General features: G+C 41.5%; 1 protein-coding gene across 3 annotated transcripts in view; it reads left to right on the top strand.

The window, feature by feature from the left end:
• Window positions 1–19,815, top strand: part of LOC117251534 (neuropilin-2-like) — a 116,654-nt gene that overhangs the window by 15,292 nt on the left and 81,547 nt on the right. For all 3 annotated transcript variants that reach the window (XM_033617943.2, XM_033617945.2, XM_033617944.2), the window contains exons 2-3: window positions 529–709; window positions 17,919–18,100. In XM_033617943.2, coding sequence (XP_033473834.1) covers window positions 529–709; window positions 17,919–18,100 — 363 coding nt within the window. The remainder of the gene's footprint in view (window positions 1–528; window positions 710–17,918; window positions 18,101–19,815) is intronic.

Genomic DNA, 19,815 nt, shown 5'->3' with positions numbered 1-19,815 from the left:
ACAACCAGAATGCACTGCCCTGCACCAGACCAATAACTGCTCCCGCTGGTGGGTGAATTAATCCAAGCTTGTCTGTTTTGAAACAGGAAGCAATATGGTGACCAGCTGGTAACAAACTATCTTGAATTACAGCTAGACTGTAAGCTAAAATATGCTTCTGAAATAGGTTACGCAGTAACACAACCTTGGTTCATATTTGCACTGCTTGATTTTGCAATTTGATCTGTGTTTGGTCTGAGTTTGAGAGAGAGAGATTGTTAGTGATGGCAGGAATATAAAACTGTGGAAGTACAATCTGTAGTTGGAGCAACAGCCCTAGAGCCAGCGAAAATCAGGGTAGTAGGAAGATCTGGCTGCTGGTAAGATGGAGGGAAGTTTGCCACAGTTCATTTACACATACTGCCCACACTGTTATGATACAAAGCTGGTTGAAAATTGTCAAAGCTTTCAGTAAGATTTCCTAAATAAACATGTTTCTGCATCCACATGACTTCATCTAACTTCCTGTTTCTCTGTCTCCCCATACAGCATCTGAGCCATGCGGTGGCTATTTAGATGCCAGCGATGCCGGCTACATCACCACCCCCGGCTACCCACTGGAGTACCCGCCTCACCAGAACTGCCGCTGGGTCATCACAGCACCCGAGCCTTCACAACGCATCGTCCTAAACTTCAACCCACACTTTGAGATAGAGAAACTGGACTGCAGGTAAAGACGGGTGGATGGATGGATTTTAAAAGCATGTGATGGGTGGCAAACAAAGAGATTTGGATAGCAAGTGTTACAAAGAGTGAATTAAGTGATGGGAAGAATAAAATAAGCTAGACTGCAACTAATGAAGGAGGGGAAGTAAGGCGATCTTGTGAAAACTCATTTTTCTCTCACTGTCTCTTTGGAGTTTCTGCCTCCACCAGCCTGTCTCAGTGTGAGAGGTGGTGTATTTGGTGTTGGTGTATTTGGTGAACTTCAGCCCACTCTCCTCCTGTTTTCTCTGGCTTTAGCTATCCCCATCATAATCACTCTGGGACCTCCCTTGGTCCCCTGTCTCTAATTATCAAAGTCTAATTACAACACATTCACTGTTCCAGGATGGTTTTCACACTTCGGAAGAATTAACACAGATTAGAGGATTTGGTGTCCATCATTGTTTTGGGCTGTTTGGCTTTAGTTGCATGGTAAGACTGAAAGAAAGGCAGGCCGTTCTGCAGCACGAAATGAAAATACAGAAGACAGAGATCAAGAAAAACAAACAGGCAGACTGGGAAATCATGGACAAAATGCTGGCAGGGAGATATGAGACTCATTAAGAAGTGAACACACATTTAAGCTTGCTGAAAGAATGATAGACAAGCAGAAAGTTTGAATAACATGAATCTTGATAGTAGTAAAATCATTTTTTCATGGGTTACAAAGCACTTTCAGGAGGAATCTGAAATTAAAAACTATAAAAAGGTGATAAAAACACAACAAAATGGAAACATTTGAGAGAAGTGTAATATAAGTGAAATGTAGAGCCAAGTTCACATACAGTTAAAACGTCTCACTGGGCTTTTTGAGCCAGCACCTGCGATAGTTTCTGCAGAACAATCACTGTGATAAAGTTAACATATAATAATTGAGAGAAATTTAAGGCCAGGCCATCAAAACAAGAGATCCCCTATCCACAGATTTCTAAAACAATGAGTGCGTTTACATGGACAGTTTAATTCCCTTTGAATTCGGAATGAAAGTTCATTCCTATTAAAAGTGATCTTGTAAACACCTAATTCGGAATGAAAATGGCCAATGAGATTGAAAATTCAATCCGATGTAAGGGGCTGGAATATTCCGTTTCTAATTCTGACTGAAAGAATTTCTCGCACTTGTATACACTCATTCCTCTTTAAGTTCATTCCGGTCTTTCTGCACATCCTCGTTTCCTTGCCCTTCTGGCGCGATGACGTATATAGCGCGCGCGACTCGTTGCACTAACCAGTCTCCATTCGTCACAGCACGGTCTTCTATCTCCCTTCTCCGACCTTCTACCTCCCTTCTCTGAAGCATTAGCAGAACAAGGTTGTTGTCGTACTGCTGCTTCAAGAAAATAAGCAAAACAAGCCCGAAAAAGGCACTAAGAACAGTGTCGTCAAGCATCATATCTGGAACGAGGACTACAGTGTTTTCTTCCGATAAACGTAAACATGTAACATCTGCCCCACCCCCTATCCAATCAGAAACCTTCCCTGCCCCAAAACTTGCACGGACCTTGCACGAATAAAGGCAATTAAAAGGCGATTAAACTGATCTCCCATGTAAACCCTCATTCGGAATGAATATTTCCCATGTAAACTACCTGGAAAGACTTTAATTCCGAATGATTTCATTCAGATTGATTTCATTCCGAATGAGAAGCCATCATGTAACCGCACCCAGTGACTGTAAATCAAACTACTGGTCTTCCCTCATCTTCACAGGACTGCCATCACATGTATGAATGCATCCTAATGCATCCTACACATAGTAGACCACAGTCTAATGGACACCATGTGCATAAGGGGTCACAGATACAAACCCACTGCCACAGGCAAGAGGGCAGAAACACACACATACACACACAAGCACACACACTTACACTTTTCCCCCCTCTCCCTTTATTTTTCTGTTCCGGTGCTTTCCCGTCCAGTTATTAACATTTCAGCCGTATCAATTATAGATAGGTGAATTTCCCCACTCAGATGTACCAAAATCATTCAGACATTTCTTTGTTGGAATTGAAGCATCAATATTTCACCGGCCGGCTGAAAGGTTGAAAAGGCCCACTGTGCTCTGCTCTGTTTTGCTGTACTTTCGCACTGTGCTGTCGAAATGAAAAACACACTTCTCTGTCTCCCCGTCCTCGTCATTTTTTTCCCAGTTTTACTCCACAGTTCTCATCCTCGGACCAGTGTTATTAAATGCTCGCTCCCTTTGTGTTCACCTCTCTCATTCCCTTCTCTGTTTTCCCATCTCCCCCCTGCACTTCTTTCCTCCTTCTCTTTCAATTTCTTACATCCATTTAAAGTCCAGTAGGTTCCCAGGAGGGGAAAATCTGGTTGAACTGCTGGTAACAACAGGCTCTGATTTATTTATCATGCTATATACATACAGGATGTGTGTATTAGTGGTTGTTCTGTACTCTAAGTACTTTTGGTACATGTCTAAACATGTTCTTAGTTTCAGTTTTCAAGTTATTGTTAAACCAGTAGGAGCGAGATCTTTGCAGTGTTGGTGGTAACATCTCAAGTCTAATAGGCTGTTATTTACAAGTGTCCTACAGCGCAGAGCTATTTAGGTCTGCAGGCGCCCAATGCCTAGAGTGTATGTGTCTGTGTTTGTGTGTGCGTGTGTCTGCAGGGGTAGGCTGAAACTGAGCTGTTAGGTTCAGAGGGCAAAGAGGCCAAGGAGAAGAAGCAGAGTGTGCGTGCATGCGTCTGTGGGAGGGGGGCAAACGTGCGTGATCATTCAGTGATTGTCAGCAGCAACTCTGACATGCACACACACACACACACACACACACACACACACACATACCTACCTATGTCTCTGTCTCTGTCTTCATTTTTAGATGTCAAATGTTGTCTTGTTTGATCCCTTTTTTCTCCCTGTCTGTAAATTTTTCATTCAACATTTTTTCTAGAACCATCAGATATGGTAATAAGAATATTGTCAATATTTTTTTTTCTAAAACTTGTTAACTACAGCTTTGAGAAACAGAAAACTGCTGTAAATCTTCAGTTTATAGAGAGAGCACACACACACACACACACACACACATGCATTTTGTTGAGACAAAGGAGGAGGAGAATCTGTGTTTGTAGACAAAGACTACAGTATGAACAGGCAATATGCTCCCTCTGTGTATCGCTTAATCACATAAAAACTCATGATATGGTCTCATCTCTCTCTCACAAAAACATTCATCAACACACACACTCGCACAAACATCGCTGTTATGAATCTGCGCGCCCCAGTCAGACAAGGGTTGTTTTATTATGTCACTATGTTGAAGCAATCTCATCTGTTATGGTGCTGATTGCAATTTAGGATGGTAATCTGTAATCTATAACACATCACATTTTGTCAGGCACTCCGTTGGCTCTGCGGGAAAAATCGATGGAGAGGTGGTCGGACGGAGAGAGATGTTTTCATTAAGATTCATACACAGTGGCGATTTAAGTGCAACAAGAACACTGGAGGGAGGGAGTGAGATAAAAAGAAAGCATGTGCCCCCGCTAAGATCCGTACACCCATGGCCAGTCATGACTCAGCATGACTTCCCATTTCCCTTCACATGACAGGCACCATGGTACAACATTAGTCCGTCACTGGTGACAGGTTTAAGTTATCACCCAACAGCTGCAGCTGTAGACTTGGTTTTATGGAAACGGCTAAGTAGATGAAAACCACATGATGGACTGGTACACAGACAGAGGAGGCTCTATGTGGGTGTGGATGTGTTTGTGAGTGTAGCGCTGCAGTTCACAACCATAATCAGTCACCTTCCGTTATTAGCAGTTACAGCTGATGACAGTGTAAGGTGTGCAATTGTTCAAAAAATGTCCGTATCATTTAATGTGAAAGAGCCTTATGTTTGGTGTGACTTTTATTAGTGAACACACCTTAACCTTCAACTTGAGTGTACTCTGGGGAGAGCTATATCGGAGAGAGTACTGTTTACACTGTAAAGTCTCTCACTTAATGTCACAGCTCCTTTCTGCAGTTATTTTCAACCATCACTCTCACTTTAGGCACAAGGTTTAATCAGCAGCTTGAAGGATACTTTGGCATTTTGGGACATATATTTAGTTGCTTTCTTGTCAAGAGTTAGATGACAAGATTGATGCCACTTTCATATCTGTACATTAAATATGAAGTTACAGCCAGGATGATGGTTGGTTTAGTTTAGTATAAAGACTGGAAGCAGGAGCAGCTTCATAGTGATGAGAAGACTCTTGGAGGTCACTGCGACCAGTCAAGAGAGAGTCTGACATATTACTTGCAGTAAAGCTACAACTTGACAGCTTTTCTGTGGAGTTATGTTTACAGGTGCCGGTATAGGTGACTTTTATTATCTCTGGACAGAGTGAGCTGAACTGTTTCCTATGCTGCCTTTGTGCTAAGCTAACTGCTGCTGGCTCAAGCTTCATATTTTCTGTACTGAGAGTGGTATCAATATGCTCCTCTAAGTTTTGGCAAGAAAGCAGCACAGTTGCCAGAAGAAAATTTTGGCATTGTACATTTCTGACACCACTGCAGACCATTGTTTGAGACCAACAAACAATACAACCAATTTTGTTTAGGCGACCAGTCACTGCTTTACAAGCAACATTTTAGGCACCAAATGTGGGAGTTCTCTAGCACCCCATTGCTGTTGTTCCACCTGGGATAGTGCCATGAAAAGCAGTTGTTCTTGACTGAGACATTGCTGCTTCCCTAGCTGAAATAGTGTCAACTATTCTGAGTATTTTAAGCCAAAGCATGACCTTTTCTAACCATAGGCAATGAGTGTTGTGCTTAAACCTAACCACACAGTCAACCACAGTGTTGAAACCAGAAGAAATGTAAAGTGTCAACATATCTGCTACATAATAACTACAAATGTATCTGTAGTTTGCAGAAATGTACAATGCCAACATTTTTCGGGCAATTGGGTTGCAAGAAAGCAAATAAGCTTATTTCCAAAAATGTCAGACTATGTCGGTAACACATCAATATTTTAAACCCAGGCCTACATAGCAACAAGTCCAATTCCCTGGCAGTATTTTTAGATGTATTCCTTTTTTCATTGAGTTTTCCAAGACTGTATTGGAGAGAAATGGCACTTAATTTAATTTTTGTATTCATAAAAAGGGGAAAGCGCTTCTCTTAAATGATGAATATTTATGAGGCAAATTCATCTTGTCCATGTGGCAACTGCCAAGATGGTTAAGGTCAAAGAACTGCTGCAAAATCCTTTTTTTTATTAAAGTGTACAGCGTGAAGCCTTTTTGCGGCAGCGGTTGTCTGCTTCACATTTTCCTCTTAGCTCACTGCACTGCTCTGTCTCAGAAAGCAAGATCTCTATTTGGAGTGTTTGGAAAGAGCACACACACACACACACACAAACACACACACACACACACACACACACACAGCTGCTTAGGGAAAAGTGCAGCGTCAGGGTCCGTTGAGGGCAGGCTCAAATCATCCTGACAGCTACCTCCTCTCTCTCTCTCTCTCTCTCTCCCCTCCTCTTTCCTCCTGGCTCTCTCCCTCTCCTCTCCCCTCCATTCATCTCACCCTTTCTCACCTCTCCTGCCCCCTCACCACTGCCCAATGGACCCCATCTATCATCTTTCATCTGCTCCTGCGCCTTCCTCTGTCCCACCTTCTTCTCACTCCTCCTCCCTTCATTTGTCTTTCTTCATCACCTTTCCTCTCTTCCTGTCGTGCTCCCCTCCCATCTAAAATCTCCTCTTCTTCCTCTCCCTTTCCTTCCCTCCTTCGCATCTCCTCACCCTCATCCTTCCGCGGTGTGCCAATCTGTTATAGGCCAAATCATTATTCAGTATTGCATATGAGAAAACACAGACAGAGAGCCAAATGCCACACTCCTCACTTCCTCTCTTATTTTCTCATCTCCCTCTCCTCCCCTTGTCTCCCTCTTTAAAATGCATATATTCTTCTCTCTTCATCATTTATAGACTTTTCTTTCCTCAGCCTATATCTGTCTTCATCCTCTTTCATCCTCCAGCTTCTGTCTATCCATCACTTAAATCCCTTTTCTATATGTGTGTCTCTTAGTCTCATCCTCTCTTCATTCTCCACCCTCTCCAGCCTTCCTTTACCTTGTATCACACCCAAGTCAGATGCTGACTGCAATATTGAGAGAGAGAAACACACGTGCAGACAAGCACACACACATACATAAAATATAAGGCTCATATTTGTGTGCATAAATAAGAACACATAAGGTGCAAGCATTTTTTGGGCTCCCATAAAAACTCATATAGAGAGAAAAAACAACAAGCAGACAGGCACGTAGGCAGTTTCATGGTTATGTGGCTTACACAATAAGTGTGGAGTAAAGCAGTGAGTTAAGAAGTGATTTATATGACGGAGAAGCTGCAGTCAACGATAATGGTTTCACTAATGATTTAGACCTTGTCTTTGTACTCTGCCTCAATCAATCATTTAACTTCATGCTAGGTCTATTTTTCTCTTCTCTTCTCTTCTCTTCTCTTCTCTTCTCTTCTCTTCTCTTCTCTTCTCTTTTCCTCTCTTCTCTTTGCTTCTCTTCTCTTTGCTTCTCTTCTCTTCTCTTCTCTTCTCTTTTCCTCTCTTCTCTTTGCTTCTCTTCTCTTTGCTTCTCTTCGCTTCTCTTCTCCTCTCTTTTCCTCTCTTCTCTTCTCAGTAACATACCTTACACGAGTATCAAGTGTAATCTTACAGTAAAAGAATTGTTAACCCCAAAATCTTCTGCCTTCTCTTCAATATAATGCAACTATTTGAAAAAACTCAACAGCAATCAGAAATCATGACCAGGTTACTCAGGTTAATCCACAAACCTTGTTGTGAGCAGTCTCATGTAGGAACCATTTTCTTTATACTGAACTACACCTGCCAACAGTATCACATGCAGAAGAAAGTGTGCATCTACTACTCATAGACGAGGCACTTGTTTTTGTGGCAGCATGAGACGTAAACATTACGTAATGGCTTCCTCCCTTGCTGAGCCGTAGCATTAGCTAGCTCAGTGGTGCTAGCAGAAGATTTAGGTATTTTTGGTGCTTTGATCAGTCAAGTGCCATCTAGTTACATTAGGCAGACATTTCTATGGCTGTTATCTTTAACATTCAGCAACTTACACTGAAACAATCTAGACTGATAGACATAGCTACAGGATTTTGGGTTGAACTATCTCTTAAAGGTAAGTCTTATTGTGTTGCCATACATATATAGTACATTTCTCCGTTTACAAACTGCAACACTCCAACACTCGGCATCTCACACCAACACAATTAAGATTGATAAACAGCACTACAGATATGAGGAAAAATATTAATTTTTGGGATGAACTGTCCCTTCACTTTGAGCATTGTAGTATCAAAACCTTCTGAGATTCTTTACATTTAAGTAGAAATACCCCAGACAAAAAAATACATCACATGTCATAGTCCTGAATTCATAATGTTACTTAAGTAAAAGTTCTATCAACAAAATATAATGTACATAAGTATCTAAAGTAAAAGTACATATAATTCAGAATGGCTCCCCTTAAAGGGTGTTGTTATTAAAGAATATTATGTTACTCAGTTATTGTCACTAACTAATACTGTACATGTAGGAGCATTGTAAAGTTGTAGTTTGTAGCCAACTTTAGATACATAAGGAGTATAGTACTGCATCATATCATATCATGTGTTTTTATGTGTAAAAGTAGCCAGTAACTAGTAACTGGTAAGTGTCAAATAAATGTAGTGGAGTAAAAAGTACAATATTTGCTGCTGAATTTTAGTGAAGTATAAGTATACATAATATGGCATAAAAAATTGAGTCAAGTTGAAGTACCTCAAAATTGTTTTTAAGTACAGTACCTGAGTTAATATGCTTACTTACATTCCACCACTGTTTAAAACATACTGTAAATGCTTTGTGATATTGGAATATTTCATCATATACATGCACACAGACAAACCTGACCGGCAGGCAGAAGTCTCGGAGACATGACCGAGAGAAGAGCAAAAGGTAGAGTGATGTGATGTGACACTGGCCTTAGGGCAGGAAGGAAAAAAGAGAAAGTTGGAGGGAGAGATGAAGAGACTACATGACAGAGAGAGGAAGAGAGTGGAAGCAGCATTTGGTGTGACAGTGGATGTTCATTTACCAGCTGTGGGCATTTAGCAGCTGCCTGCATGTTTGAATTAACATCACAGCGACTCTACCAGCAGGAGAGCCGTGCATCCAGACAAGCATCCCAGCACAAAGCTGGAAGACACTGTTATTAGAAAGCTACAGAGAGGAGAGCGCACCTTGGGACCCAGATGTGTGGTACAACACGGTTTAGGTTTATGTTCAATCAAAATTCCTCACCAGGCAAACTTTTAGGCAGATTACATGGATGCCTGTGTAGAGATGCAAACCATGCCGCATCCTGCAGCTGTGATCATGATCACATTACCTCTCACAGGGAGAGGCGTCTTGCTGTGTTAAGAAACGTAAATCAAGGGTTAATCACCCTTGTGCCATAACTTTCAACAGCAACTTCTTTCAGGGAATCAGTAACTCAACCAAATAAAACTTACCTGAAACTACAAATGTTAGGCTTCAGCTAAAGTTTATGCTTAAGCTTTGGAAACAACTCTGTGAGATTAAACAGCTCTGACTGGTCAGTAACAAGAGCTATTAGGCTTTCCTCCATTTTTGTGGTTGATAGTTAACTCAGGCAGGCATTTCATTGTGTTCTTCCAATTCAACCGCAGAGATAAATCAGCAATGATGGGGAGCTTTAATCAACTTGAGGCGCAGTTTGTTTCTCCATGCCCAGAGTGTATGAACTCCAGACACCTCCTCACTATTGGAAGTGAGGAAAAGGCATCCTCCCACTGCTTAAGACACATCCAGTGTAATCAACACCTCACCCTGTTTACCAAGAGACCTGGCTTGAACCAGAATCACTTTCACCCATTCACCCCTGTCTGTGTGATAGACACTCAGTAGCTTAACATTGAGGAGCGAATTGAGATTTCTGACACTTACTAATCATCACTAACCTTCACATGAATTAAATGTGACAAATTGCACTTTGTGGGATTGTTAGCAGGACGTAGTGCACATGCCATAGGCACTACATTAGGGAGTGACTTTGACACGACCCTGAGGTTACTGACGTAGGTCTGAAATTTGAAGATGCGTTAAGCTCCAAGGTGGTGATTTTAGGAAATCCTCCTTCTCTGTCTCACACACACACACACACACACACACACACACTCAGGTAATACAGGTAATGATGATAATATCAGTAGTCTGATTTACAGACACTCCCCGAGGCCCTGAAGGTCTGCCTGATCAATGTCTGTTACTGTAATGACTGTGTGTGTGTGTGTGTGTGTGTGTGTGTGTGTGTCTTTGAAGGACTGACCCTGATCAATGTGTGTTAAAGCCATAATGAGGAATCGATTGGTTGTCCTGGAGACTACTGCCGGACACACACGCTCTCTCTCTCTCTCTCTCTCTCTCTCTCTCTCTCTCATTCACACACACACACACACACACACACACTGTCCATCTGTCTGCAGTAATAGGCCTATTACTTGATAACAGTGAAGTCAGTCATCCTCCTCACTCTCTATTAACTGCTTCAGTGACAGACTGACTACGGCTGCTTTTCCTCTACACAGGTATATGAATATATATGCAGAGGTTGAGCGTGTGGGTCATACTCATAAACTTAAATTAATGCACACCAAATTAAAACACAGCTTTAGTGTGTCCACAGGTCCATGCAAACAAAACATTTCTCTATGATTTAATTACTGTGAATCCAACCTGGTCTCATTCCAGTCGTCGAATACCGGCACTTGGGCAGTGACTTCCACGTCAGACACCGACGAAAAAAGCTGTCATTTCACGTTGGCATTATACCCAGCTGGGTGCAGTCGGTGTGTAATGGCACCTGATGGTGTCAGGGGTAAACATAGGGTGGGCAGGAGGGGTAGTGGATGGATCCAACAATCAACGACTTTCACCTAGGAGGCTAGTGTTAGCTTCCTGTATGAATGTAAAGCCAAACGCTGGTATTTTTTCTAAACCTAACCACTTGCTTTTGTTGGCTATACCCTACCAATTGCATGTGTTGGCTAAATGTAACTACATGCATTGTCAATTTACGGTGTTTCTCCGACATAGTACAATTATTTTGAAATAGACTTCATGCAAGCAATTTCCTGTGAAGATGGAAGTGTATTTTGAAAATATAAAATGCATTTAACAGGCAGAAGTTGACATGGCGCCCTAGAATACCAACAACAGACTCAACCAGGGTACCTGGCATGTCATATGTAGATGTGGAAAGTCCTTCACCTATACGTAACAAGGTCGGAGTGAGAATGTGTTGGTGAATCACATTAGGTACTGAAAATGAATGCATTTTCTGAGTCCAATGGAGACAATAAACCACTTTCTAGACCAAGACAATGGCTATGTTGAATGTATGGACCCCCAGCTCTTAATTCAGTAGTAATATGCAAGAAGCTCTCCTAGCATGGATTTTTAGCACTGCCTGTGAACATTAAGAAAACCCTTTCAGGCTCTGTGTTTCAAATGCTGCATAATGCTTATGAATATGTAGTGTTTGAAATTCTTGGTCTCCAGGGATGTATATAGTATACAGGAGAATGAGAAGTAGGAGTAAGGAAGAATCATCAGTAGCAGCTGCTGAACCAGAGCCTGTCATGCCTTATGGGACTTATCAGTGCAGCTGGAAGCACCTTTGAACAGTCAGAGGGTTCGGCTGAATCCAGCAGCTCCATAATTGTTCTTGTGAGCCTAACAGTCCAGTTTTACTTCCCTATAAACCACCTTAAAATAACGATTTAGCTTGATTTGTGCTGTGTCATTCACATGACTGAAGCAGGAAAGAATGAAATTACTCAGTGTTTCAGTTCCTCTAAAAATGTTTGTATGGGGCCCACCCATGATCCCACTTCTCTTTCAGCAAAATGTGCACGAGCAGATGGTTAAGTTGGAAACAAGGTACAAAACAACAACAAAATAAAAATGGAAATGACTGACATATTTGTTAAAAAAAGAATACCCAGTAATATCTTGTGTATAAACATTAATGTCAAATTCCAGTAAAATCCATAATTAACTTCATATTGTGTTCTTAGTGTACTCACTCTTAGACAACTTCAGTTTAATTTAGACTTTCCCCATATTTGCAGCTCAAATACATACAAGTAACGACAACAAAACACACAAGAAATTTAAATTTTGGCCAATTAAGATTTCATGACTTAATATTTTGATGGACGTGCATTTTTGTGTTTTTTCAACATTGTGAAAACACTGACACACATCACTTCTCGTGTGGCTTGCTTTCAGCTTTTGTTTGTGTGTGTGTGTGTGTGTGTGTGTGTGTGTGTGTGTGCGCAGACGCTCTGTCTACCACTAAGGGCACCACTGATGTTTGAAAGAAATGTGCAGGTGTAAGAAGACAACTCCTGACCTAAGAGAGAGAACGTGTGAAAGGCAATTAAGACCAAAACAGGAGGGAGGAGTAGGAGGAGGAGGAGGAGGAGGAGGGGGACGAGGAAGGGTGGAGGGGTGGAAGTGCGTCTGTATCCAAACCTTTTTCTTGGTTCACGTCAGACAGGCTTTGCAGAGCTTTCTCGCCCAGGAAACACCCCTACCTCCAACACACACACTAGCACACATTAATCTCTCATAAGCACCATTGTTTTATTCAGTTTTAAGTCTACTCCCTTAATCTGTGTTTACAATCCAACACAAATTCTTGTCCTTGTTTACAGCTGCATCCTCCCATGCTACACATTTTGGAACCAACAGTTGTTTTTCATCATTTCCTTCATGTTAGCAAAGGGAAAAAAAAACATCTCGTACACTGCTTGTTGACAAGGGAATTTCGGGAAAAGTGTGGGAGAAACAAATTCAGACTCCTTGTCATTCCCTATGGCAAGTCTCAGAAAATCACTGATTGGCTGCAGTGAAGTATATTGGGGAAGAGGAGAGAGGGAGAGAGAGAGAGATGATGGGATTAAACGATGGGATTTGTTAGAAGCTGTGTACCTCCTACACAGAGACAGATTGGAGGAAACCTCAAACCCTTCTATAGATCCATCTGAGTGCATGGCCACAGGCTCTGTGTGTGTATCAGTGTGTTTATGAGTGGGACAGAAGGTCTGTGTGTTTGTGCAGGTCGCTTGCGTACGTGTGTGAGTGCTGACTTAGAGGTAGCAGTGAATGTCTTTGAGGCACAGGGCTGTGGGGAGGGAGGGACACCTGTTTCTGTCTGTCTGAGGGGAGGAGTTGGCAGGGTGAATGCAGTGTCATGTTCTCACACTGACTACGTCCACACCGTGCCGGCTGAATTTGAAATCTTTTTTCTCTTCGTTTACGCTTTTCAGATTCATACCTCTACTGTGTATGAATCTGAAAAATGCCTCCCATTTTAGTATGGATGAGGAAAAATGAGCTTTGGAAAACCATTATGTAAGGCTGCTCAGACACTGTCAGGGGCTATCACTGGGTTCTCATCCAAATGTAGTGCAACATTTCCAGAAAACTGGAAAACGAATTTGGAAATATATGCATTCTTCCATTCATTACTGTCATGTGAATATTGGGAGGTGGTTCATTGAGATTAACAGTGGGTGGCACTAATGAGAAGAGGGAGCAAGAGATGACGCTATTTAAAGAATGCCAGTTACAGCTTAAAGAAAGGAAAACAATGGATGTATAGTAACGGACACAGTGAACAATGGAAATCATACGTTTTGAATAGTTCATTAGCAATCTCCTCATTGGTCCACGCATACCTGATGTTTCATCTGCTGCCACCTTTCGTCTCGCCAGTAAAGCTTAGGTGACATTTAAGTCACATGATTTGTGTACATCATCATTTATTTGACAAATCTGCTTCTATTGCATTTACCATTTGCCTTTTACTAAATGACCTGACCACCTGACCACTTTTTGCAATATATTTTTTCTTAATTTTTGGCGTTTCCACTCAGGTTTTTGAATTGAAAATGTGCATATAAACATGTGGACGGCATGTAACTGCCTGTCGGCTCTTACCCACTCTTTGATCACTCATGTCAATATAGCCTATCAGTAAAGCTGTTTGGCTCTATTAACATATAGGTGATGATGGAAAGAAGGAGGGGACAAAAGCGATTTAACCAGCAGAGACTCAGCAGAGTAACTGAGCTGCTTTCTAACTAGATGTTAACTGTGATACACAATCTTATTGGTTTACAAAAGAAATGGGACAAAGAAGAAGAGATTTATCCCTTTTCCTGTTGTTTGTCTATGAGGGCTCTGACATACCAAGCTGACGGCTGGCTATTAGTCAGTGTTGGGCAGTGAGTCGCCCCAGTTTTTGCGGTGTGCCCTGCACCGTTGGCACCAGTTGGTCCTTGCTGGCTTCATTTTTTGGCCGTTTCAGCATCTAGAATTGGCACTGGACCTAGCGGAGCCCATCGGTGAATGAAATTACTCTGATTGGCAGTTTAGCTCAGTACAAGAGAAACAAGAGTGAGGAAAGCAATCAAATGACTATCTATCTATCTATCTATCTATCTATCTATCTATCTATCTATCTATCACTCTGTCAGTCTGTCTGTCTCATCCTCCATCTTCTCTCTCAGCATCATTAATAAACTGTAATTTGAAATTCAAATATTCACAAAATTCTAACATCCTCTCTCTTCCCATCTCTGCCTCCACTGTCTCACCCACACATTGGCTCTTGGCCACTGGTTATGTGCCTGACAGCGCATTAGAGAAAGCTAGAGAGAGGAGAAGGGGCTGGATAGAGAAAAGGAAGAAGTCAAAGAATGAGTGTTAAAAAGTGAAACACACACACACACACCAAAAAAAAAAAAAAAATACCAGAAAAGAGAAGAAAAAGAGATCTTGTCAGGATACGAGTAGCCGTTAAACAAAGTTGTCATTTCACAAAGGAGGAGGAGGAAACTGTCGCTGGGATGAGGCGTTCTCTTGGGAAAATATGACAAGAACTATGACACGTACACACGCATGCACACACACGCGCACAGATGCACACACACATGCTCACCGTGCAGTGACAGCTTGTGTCATAACTGTGGTGTTAGTTCCACGCAAAGCAGACACAAAGCATGATGGGAGAGTGGGAGGTGTATGACCCTCATTATGTCGGGAGCTTGCTCACCTGTCATAAAACACCCCGAAAACACACTCATACACAAAAACACACTCAGACATGAACTGTATGCACATACATGGTGAGAGCCAGAGCGTAAAACACACTCTTTTGTGTGTCTGTGCACACGTTACACCGTGTCCATGTACAATAGAGATCTTGTCTGTGGACTTGGCAGCCTTTTATAAAGCTATGAGGGTTCTGTAGTGTTAAGTCTGCTCCTATTGTCTTATTGTTACAAGCCGAGAGGTAATAAGACAAATGTGTACACACTCACGTTTGATAACTGTCACTCTGACAGCTGGAGTAACACAGGATCACAATGAAACACAACATCAAATATCCACCACCTATGTAATCCTGTCCATGTCAGTTCAAGTCAAGTCACGTGAAACGAGTTCTGTGTATGTCTAAGTATATGTAAGTTTGTGTTTGAGCGGAAATGTGTTGGTCACATTAAAGTAGTCAATAAAATTCAAACCACTAAACTTTCAGGACTTAATTCTTGGTTATGGTTGATGGTTGGGGTAAGTGTCCAGGGAATTAATATTATCCCTCGTAAATTCAGCAAACCACGGTCCGCTAGCTGTGTGTTAATTGAAAAAAGATCTGGTGTTCAGCCCTGGCTCTTTAAATGGGAAACAAACAAAGCCACCCAACACTATACCAGCTATTCTCTCTCGCCCATGAGAAACAGAGCTACATGATAGTAATAAAGAGTAAAAAACATTGCAGATATAGCCAGATCTTCTGAAGGAGCACTGACAGGAGGGGTGTATTACTGTAAGGCCCCTCCAAATTGCACAAAAAGTGTGTATATGTGTGTGTGTGTTTTGGTTCCCGGGTTGAGGAATGATAGTTCACATAACTGTGAATGCATGCTAATAAACAGTGAAAAGATTAACACCCCTTTTATATTTGTGTGTCCTTAATGTGTCTGTACAGTAGCATTAAAACACCGTGTGTGGTACCTCTATCATCCCATGGTGCATGTTACTTCTGTTGAGATACTGAGAGTTCCTCTCTCACTGGTTTATGGTATTTTTAAAAAGTAAATTATTTTGTACTTAAATGTTTCCTCTTAAACTGTGCAGATAAGACAGGATATGTTGGGTTCAATATTGGAGCATTAGAGGCACCGTGGTCAGACTGATCAATATGATGGACGCAGATGTGTAAATACAGTCCAGCCATAAGAGAAACCCTAACTGAAATTCACTCAGCTCAGGAGTCAAACCTTATGACTTCTTTCATGTCAAGCTGCTTAAGGAATTTCTCTCCAGGAAGCTATTTTAGAGCTGGACAGGTGTGTCTTTGGTATCCAGACACAGAGGCAACACTCCTGCTGTGAGTCTGGAGACAGGTCCCAACATTTGTGGTTAGAAAACATGACAGAAATGGGAATAAAAATAGATTTCAAGTCAGAACATTTCACTTATGGATAAAAAGGGTCCCATGCAGCCTTTCTGCTTTTCTGTTTGTGTTTTTAGATCAGTTCAGATTTGATTGTGCATCTTTCATAGCTTTGTGTGTATGAAAAGTACAAAGGCTTATAAAGAAGTTGGAGCACTTGATGTGACATGACAGGAATATTGTCACTTTAATGTTAGTTGTTGATAGTTCCCATTTTAGTCTTTGAGGATTCCTTGTTAATCATAATCCTTCTGTTCCTTCATTTAGTTCTGACATGATTAGTCATACTCAGCACCTTCCTTCTACAAACTGTACAGTAGTCGGCAGAAAAGTGTGAAATATTTCTCAGGGAAATAGAACCAGGGAAATGCAGAAGTGACCTAAATCCACTGTAAAAAGTGGAAAATGTGCATTTCTCTGAGAACTCCGGGAACTGCCTGAGTTACAAACATTATTGAATTAGACCTGGGCAAAGATGTAAACTGGAGTCATTTGTTCCAGATTAATCCTTCGCTAGCATCAAAGGCTGTAGGGTGCATCTATAGTTCATACAGCCCTCACACTCTTTGACTTTGGCCCCAGTGTAACATAAAGCACAAGACATATGAGGCTTATTTTCTCATTTTATATCAATTTTTTGCACAACTAGGACTTGTTTGGCTGTAACTTCTTTTGAAAGCTTTCTGTTGCTTTAAATATATCAGGGAACTTAGAAGTCACTTTGAGAATAACAAGTAGAAAATAAGTTAATTAATTGCATGAGATGGGGAATTGGTTTTCTTTTGCATTTTTAAAGTTCAGCACACATGTGACACTACTGTTTCTTCTAGCAAGCTGAAAGGAAGCGCATCATCTTACAGTCACACTCTCCTTTTGTTTGTATTATATGAGAGTTATAATCCATAAAATGGTGTTCTGTAGACCATGAAGCCCGTAGCAGTCGGAGTATATAATCACTCGATTACAGTGCAGTTATTGAATTTCAAAAAAGGTTCCTATTTCTATTTTGCCTCATGCAGGTGGTTCTTTTCCTCCTCCACCATCTGCAAACTGCCAATGTCTTCTGCTGCATTCATTTGAATTGTAATGACACCCATGCTTCTGCCAATAGTAACTGTGCTTTCAGAAGTCCCTCTAGCCACTGATAGATGCAAACAATTTGCTCATTGCTTCCGTTTTGTAGCCAAATCCAATGCGATGCCTGCCAGATGAAAAAACTAATAAAGAAAAAATGAAAAAACCTAATAACAGCAGAGGCAAAGCAGCTTGAAAGGATTTAACAATTTCCTCTTCCTCAAATTAAAGTCTCGTCTCCCTTCTACTACCAAACACCTCATCAGTACATTAATTAAATGTCTGTACATCAAGCGTGTACAGTAGCAGATATTTAGCACTGTGGGTTAATAATGTCCCTGTGGTATTGCATTTCACTGAATGTCATATTTGCATTTACTGTTTCCATAAGCTGCAAATATCAGAATAGCAATAAAATGGTTTACAGATTTCATTAAGTGCAGTTAATCACATGTGTGTATGTCGGAGAGAAGGTATTTAATCATATCTGTCTCTACTCTGCAGGTATGACTATGTAGAGATCCATGATGGAAACTCAGAGTCAGCTGACCTCCTGGGGAAACACTGCAGCAACATCGCCCCTGCGCCAATCATATCGTCAGGGCCCTCACTCCACATCAAGTTCGTATCGGACTACGCCCACCAGGGGGCGGGCTTCTCACTGCGCTACGAAATTTTCAAAACGGGTAAGTGGATGCTTGTTTCCTAACATGTTTTTTTTTTACTTGCACTCGCTCTAAGAAAATTACTTTACTTTTGGGACAGACAAGGTGATAGTAGGGGGTGGGATACACATCAGGCTGTTCTCATGCACTGTTGGTTCATTTTCCTACCAAAAGTAATGCACCAAAATTTGTAAATACATCATAAATAATGATGAGCCAGTAATCTGTGGATAGTCTACATATTTTAGAAGGCAATAAGGTGACCAGTGAGCCAACGGAAATAAAGAAGTAAGCGGGTCAAAGCGGTTCAGTTAGTAGGCAGGTTGGGGTGGTAGGTGGGTCAAAAAACACAGGACTTACCCCTGGAGATGTGTGATGGCACAGTGTGAACTTTAAGTAATTTTAAAGTACATTGTCACCATGTTTTTTCCCCACCTTAATCTAACCTCCATAATTGTACTTTTCTAAACCTAACCTCCATAACTTTATGTTAATTACATAACTTAATATTAAGGACGTAACGTGATTCGTGGGCCACTAATTTGTAAGATATCATATGAACTGTTGTGTGTGCTTTTTTGTAGGTTATCATACAAACATTTGAATGAAGATGCATTGAATGCATAGGCCTAGTTTATTTTTTTTCTAAGTTACAGTTAAAGTTATAGTCTACTGTATATCGTACAGGAAATTTGTATCAAATCAGGAGTAAACTTTTTTTGTGGTGCAGCTGAAACAGGGCATTTTAGGTTTATATATTACTCGATATAGAGTTAATGAGGCATTGGAACAAGCAGACACAGATAAGCAGTACGTGTTCAGAACACCGTCATTTTTTTCCTCCTTTTTATTTTAGACAGACAGTAGAAGTTGAAAGACATTGGTGATGATATGCAACGAAGGTCTCAGGCCAGACTTAAAGAAATAATACTGTGATTACATGGTCAGCCTCTCATGAACCTCAGGATGCACCAGTATGTGACATTGTTGTATGGCCTTGAATAGGTTTCTTCTTGAATGAAGCAATACCCTACTTAAAGTTTGTATTTTCAAAATCCAAGACTCACAAGACGAACATTATCCCTGTAATTGACCCTCAGACATGGACAGACTTCACAAAAGTGACCAGAATTTTAGGAGGATTGCACCTTTACAAACAGGCTATTAGTAACTGCATTACGAGCTACTCATAGAGGACTCAGCATGCTTCATTAGGTGACCAAGCCTCGTTTATCCCCAGTGTCATGGGAGACAGAGAGAAAGAGACGAGAGACACAGCAGAGGACCCTTGAGAGCCTTTTAGACTGTCCAGGCGAGACATCTCTCCCCTTCATGGCACTTTGTGTGTGTGCGAGTGTGTGTGTGTGCCTGACATGGCTCCCCTTCACGCTGCCATGGGTCAGCCAAAGCGAGACCAATTGAGATCAAGGGCAAGTGAGACAGAGGGGCGCATAGTGTCGGCCCCACAGCCATCTTGTCCCGTTCCCCCTGAAAGCATTCCACACATGCCCGCTTAATTGAGTCCTGAGCCCTGTTCCCCTGGGACACACACACACGCACACACACACAGAGGGCTGAGGTTACTAACACAACACGTGCGGTTGTCGGTGTTTCTCACTTGCTGGCACCAGTCTGTTGGGATTTTGTGTGTGTGTTTGCGTGTTTTTTGCGCCTGACACAGTCCACCTGATGGACTTAAAAACAACAAGGGTGTCAGTGTTCACACCCTGGCACCC

Source organism: Epinephelus lanceolatus, chromosome 14 (assembly GCF_041903045.1).
Source record: "Epinephelus lanceolatus isolate andai-2023 chromosome 14, ASM4190304v1, whole genome shotgun sequence".
Lineage (NCBI taxonomy): Eukaryota > Metazoa > Chordata > Actinopteri > Perciformes > Serranidae > Epinephelus > Epinephelus lanceolatus.
Note: the sequence above shows the minus strand (reverse complement) of the source record. Positions and strands in the feature narration are given on the sequence as shown.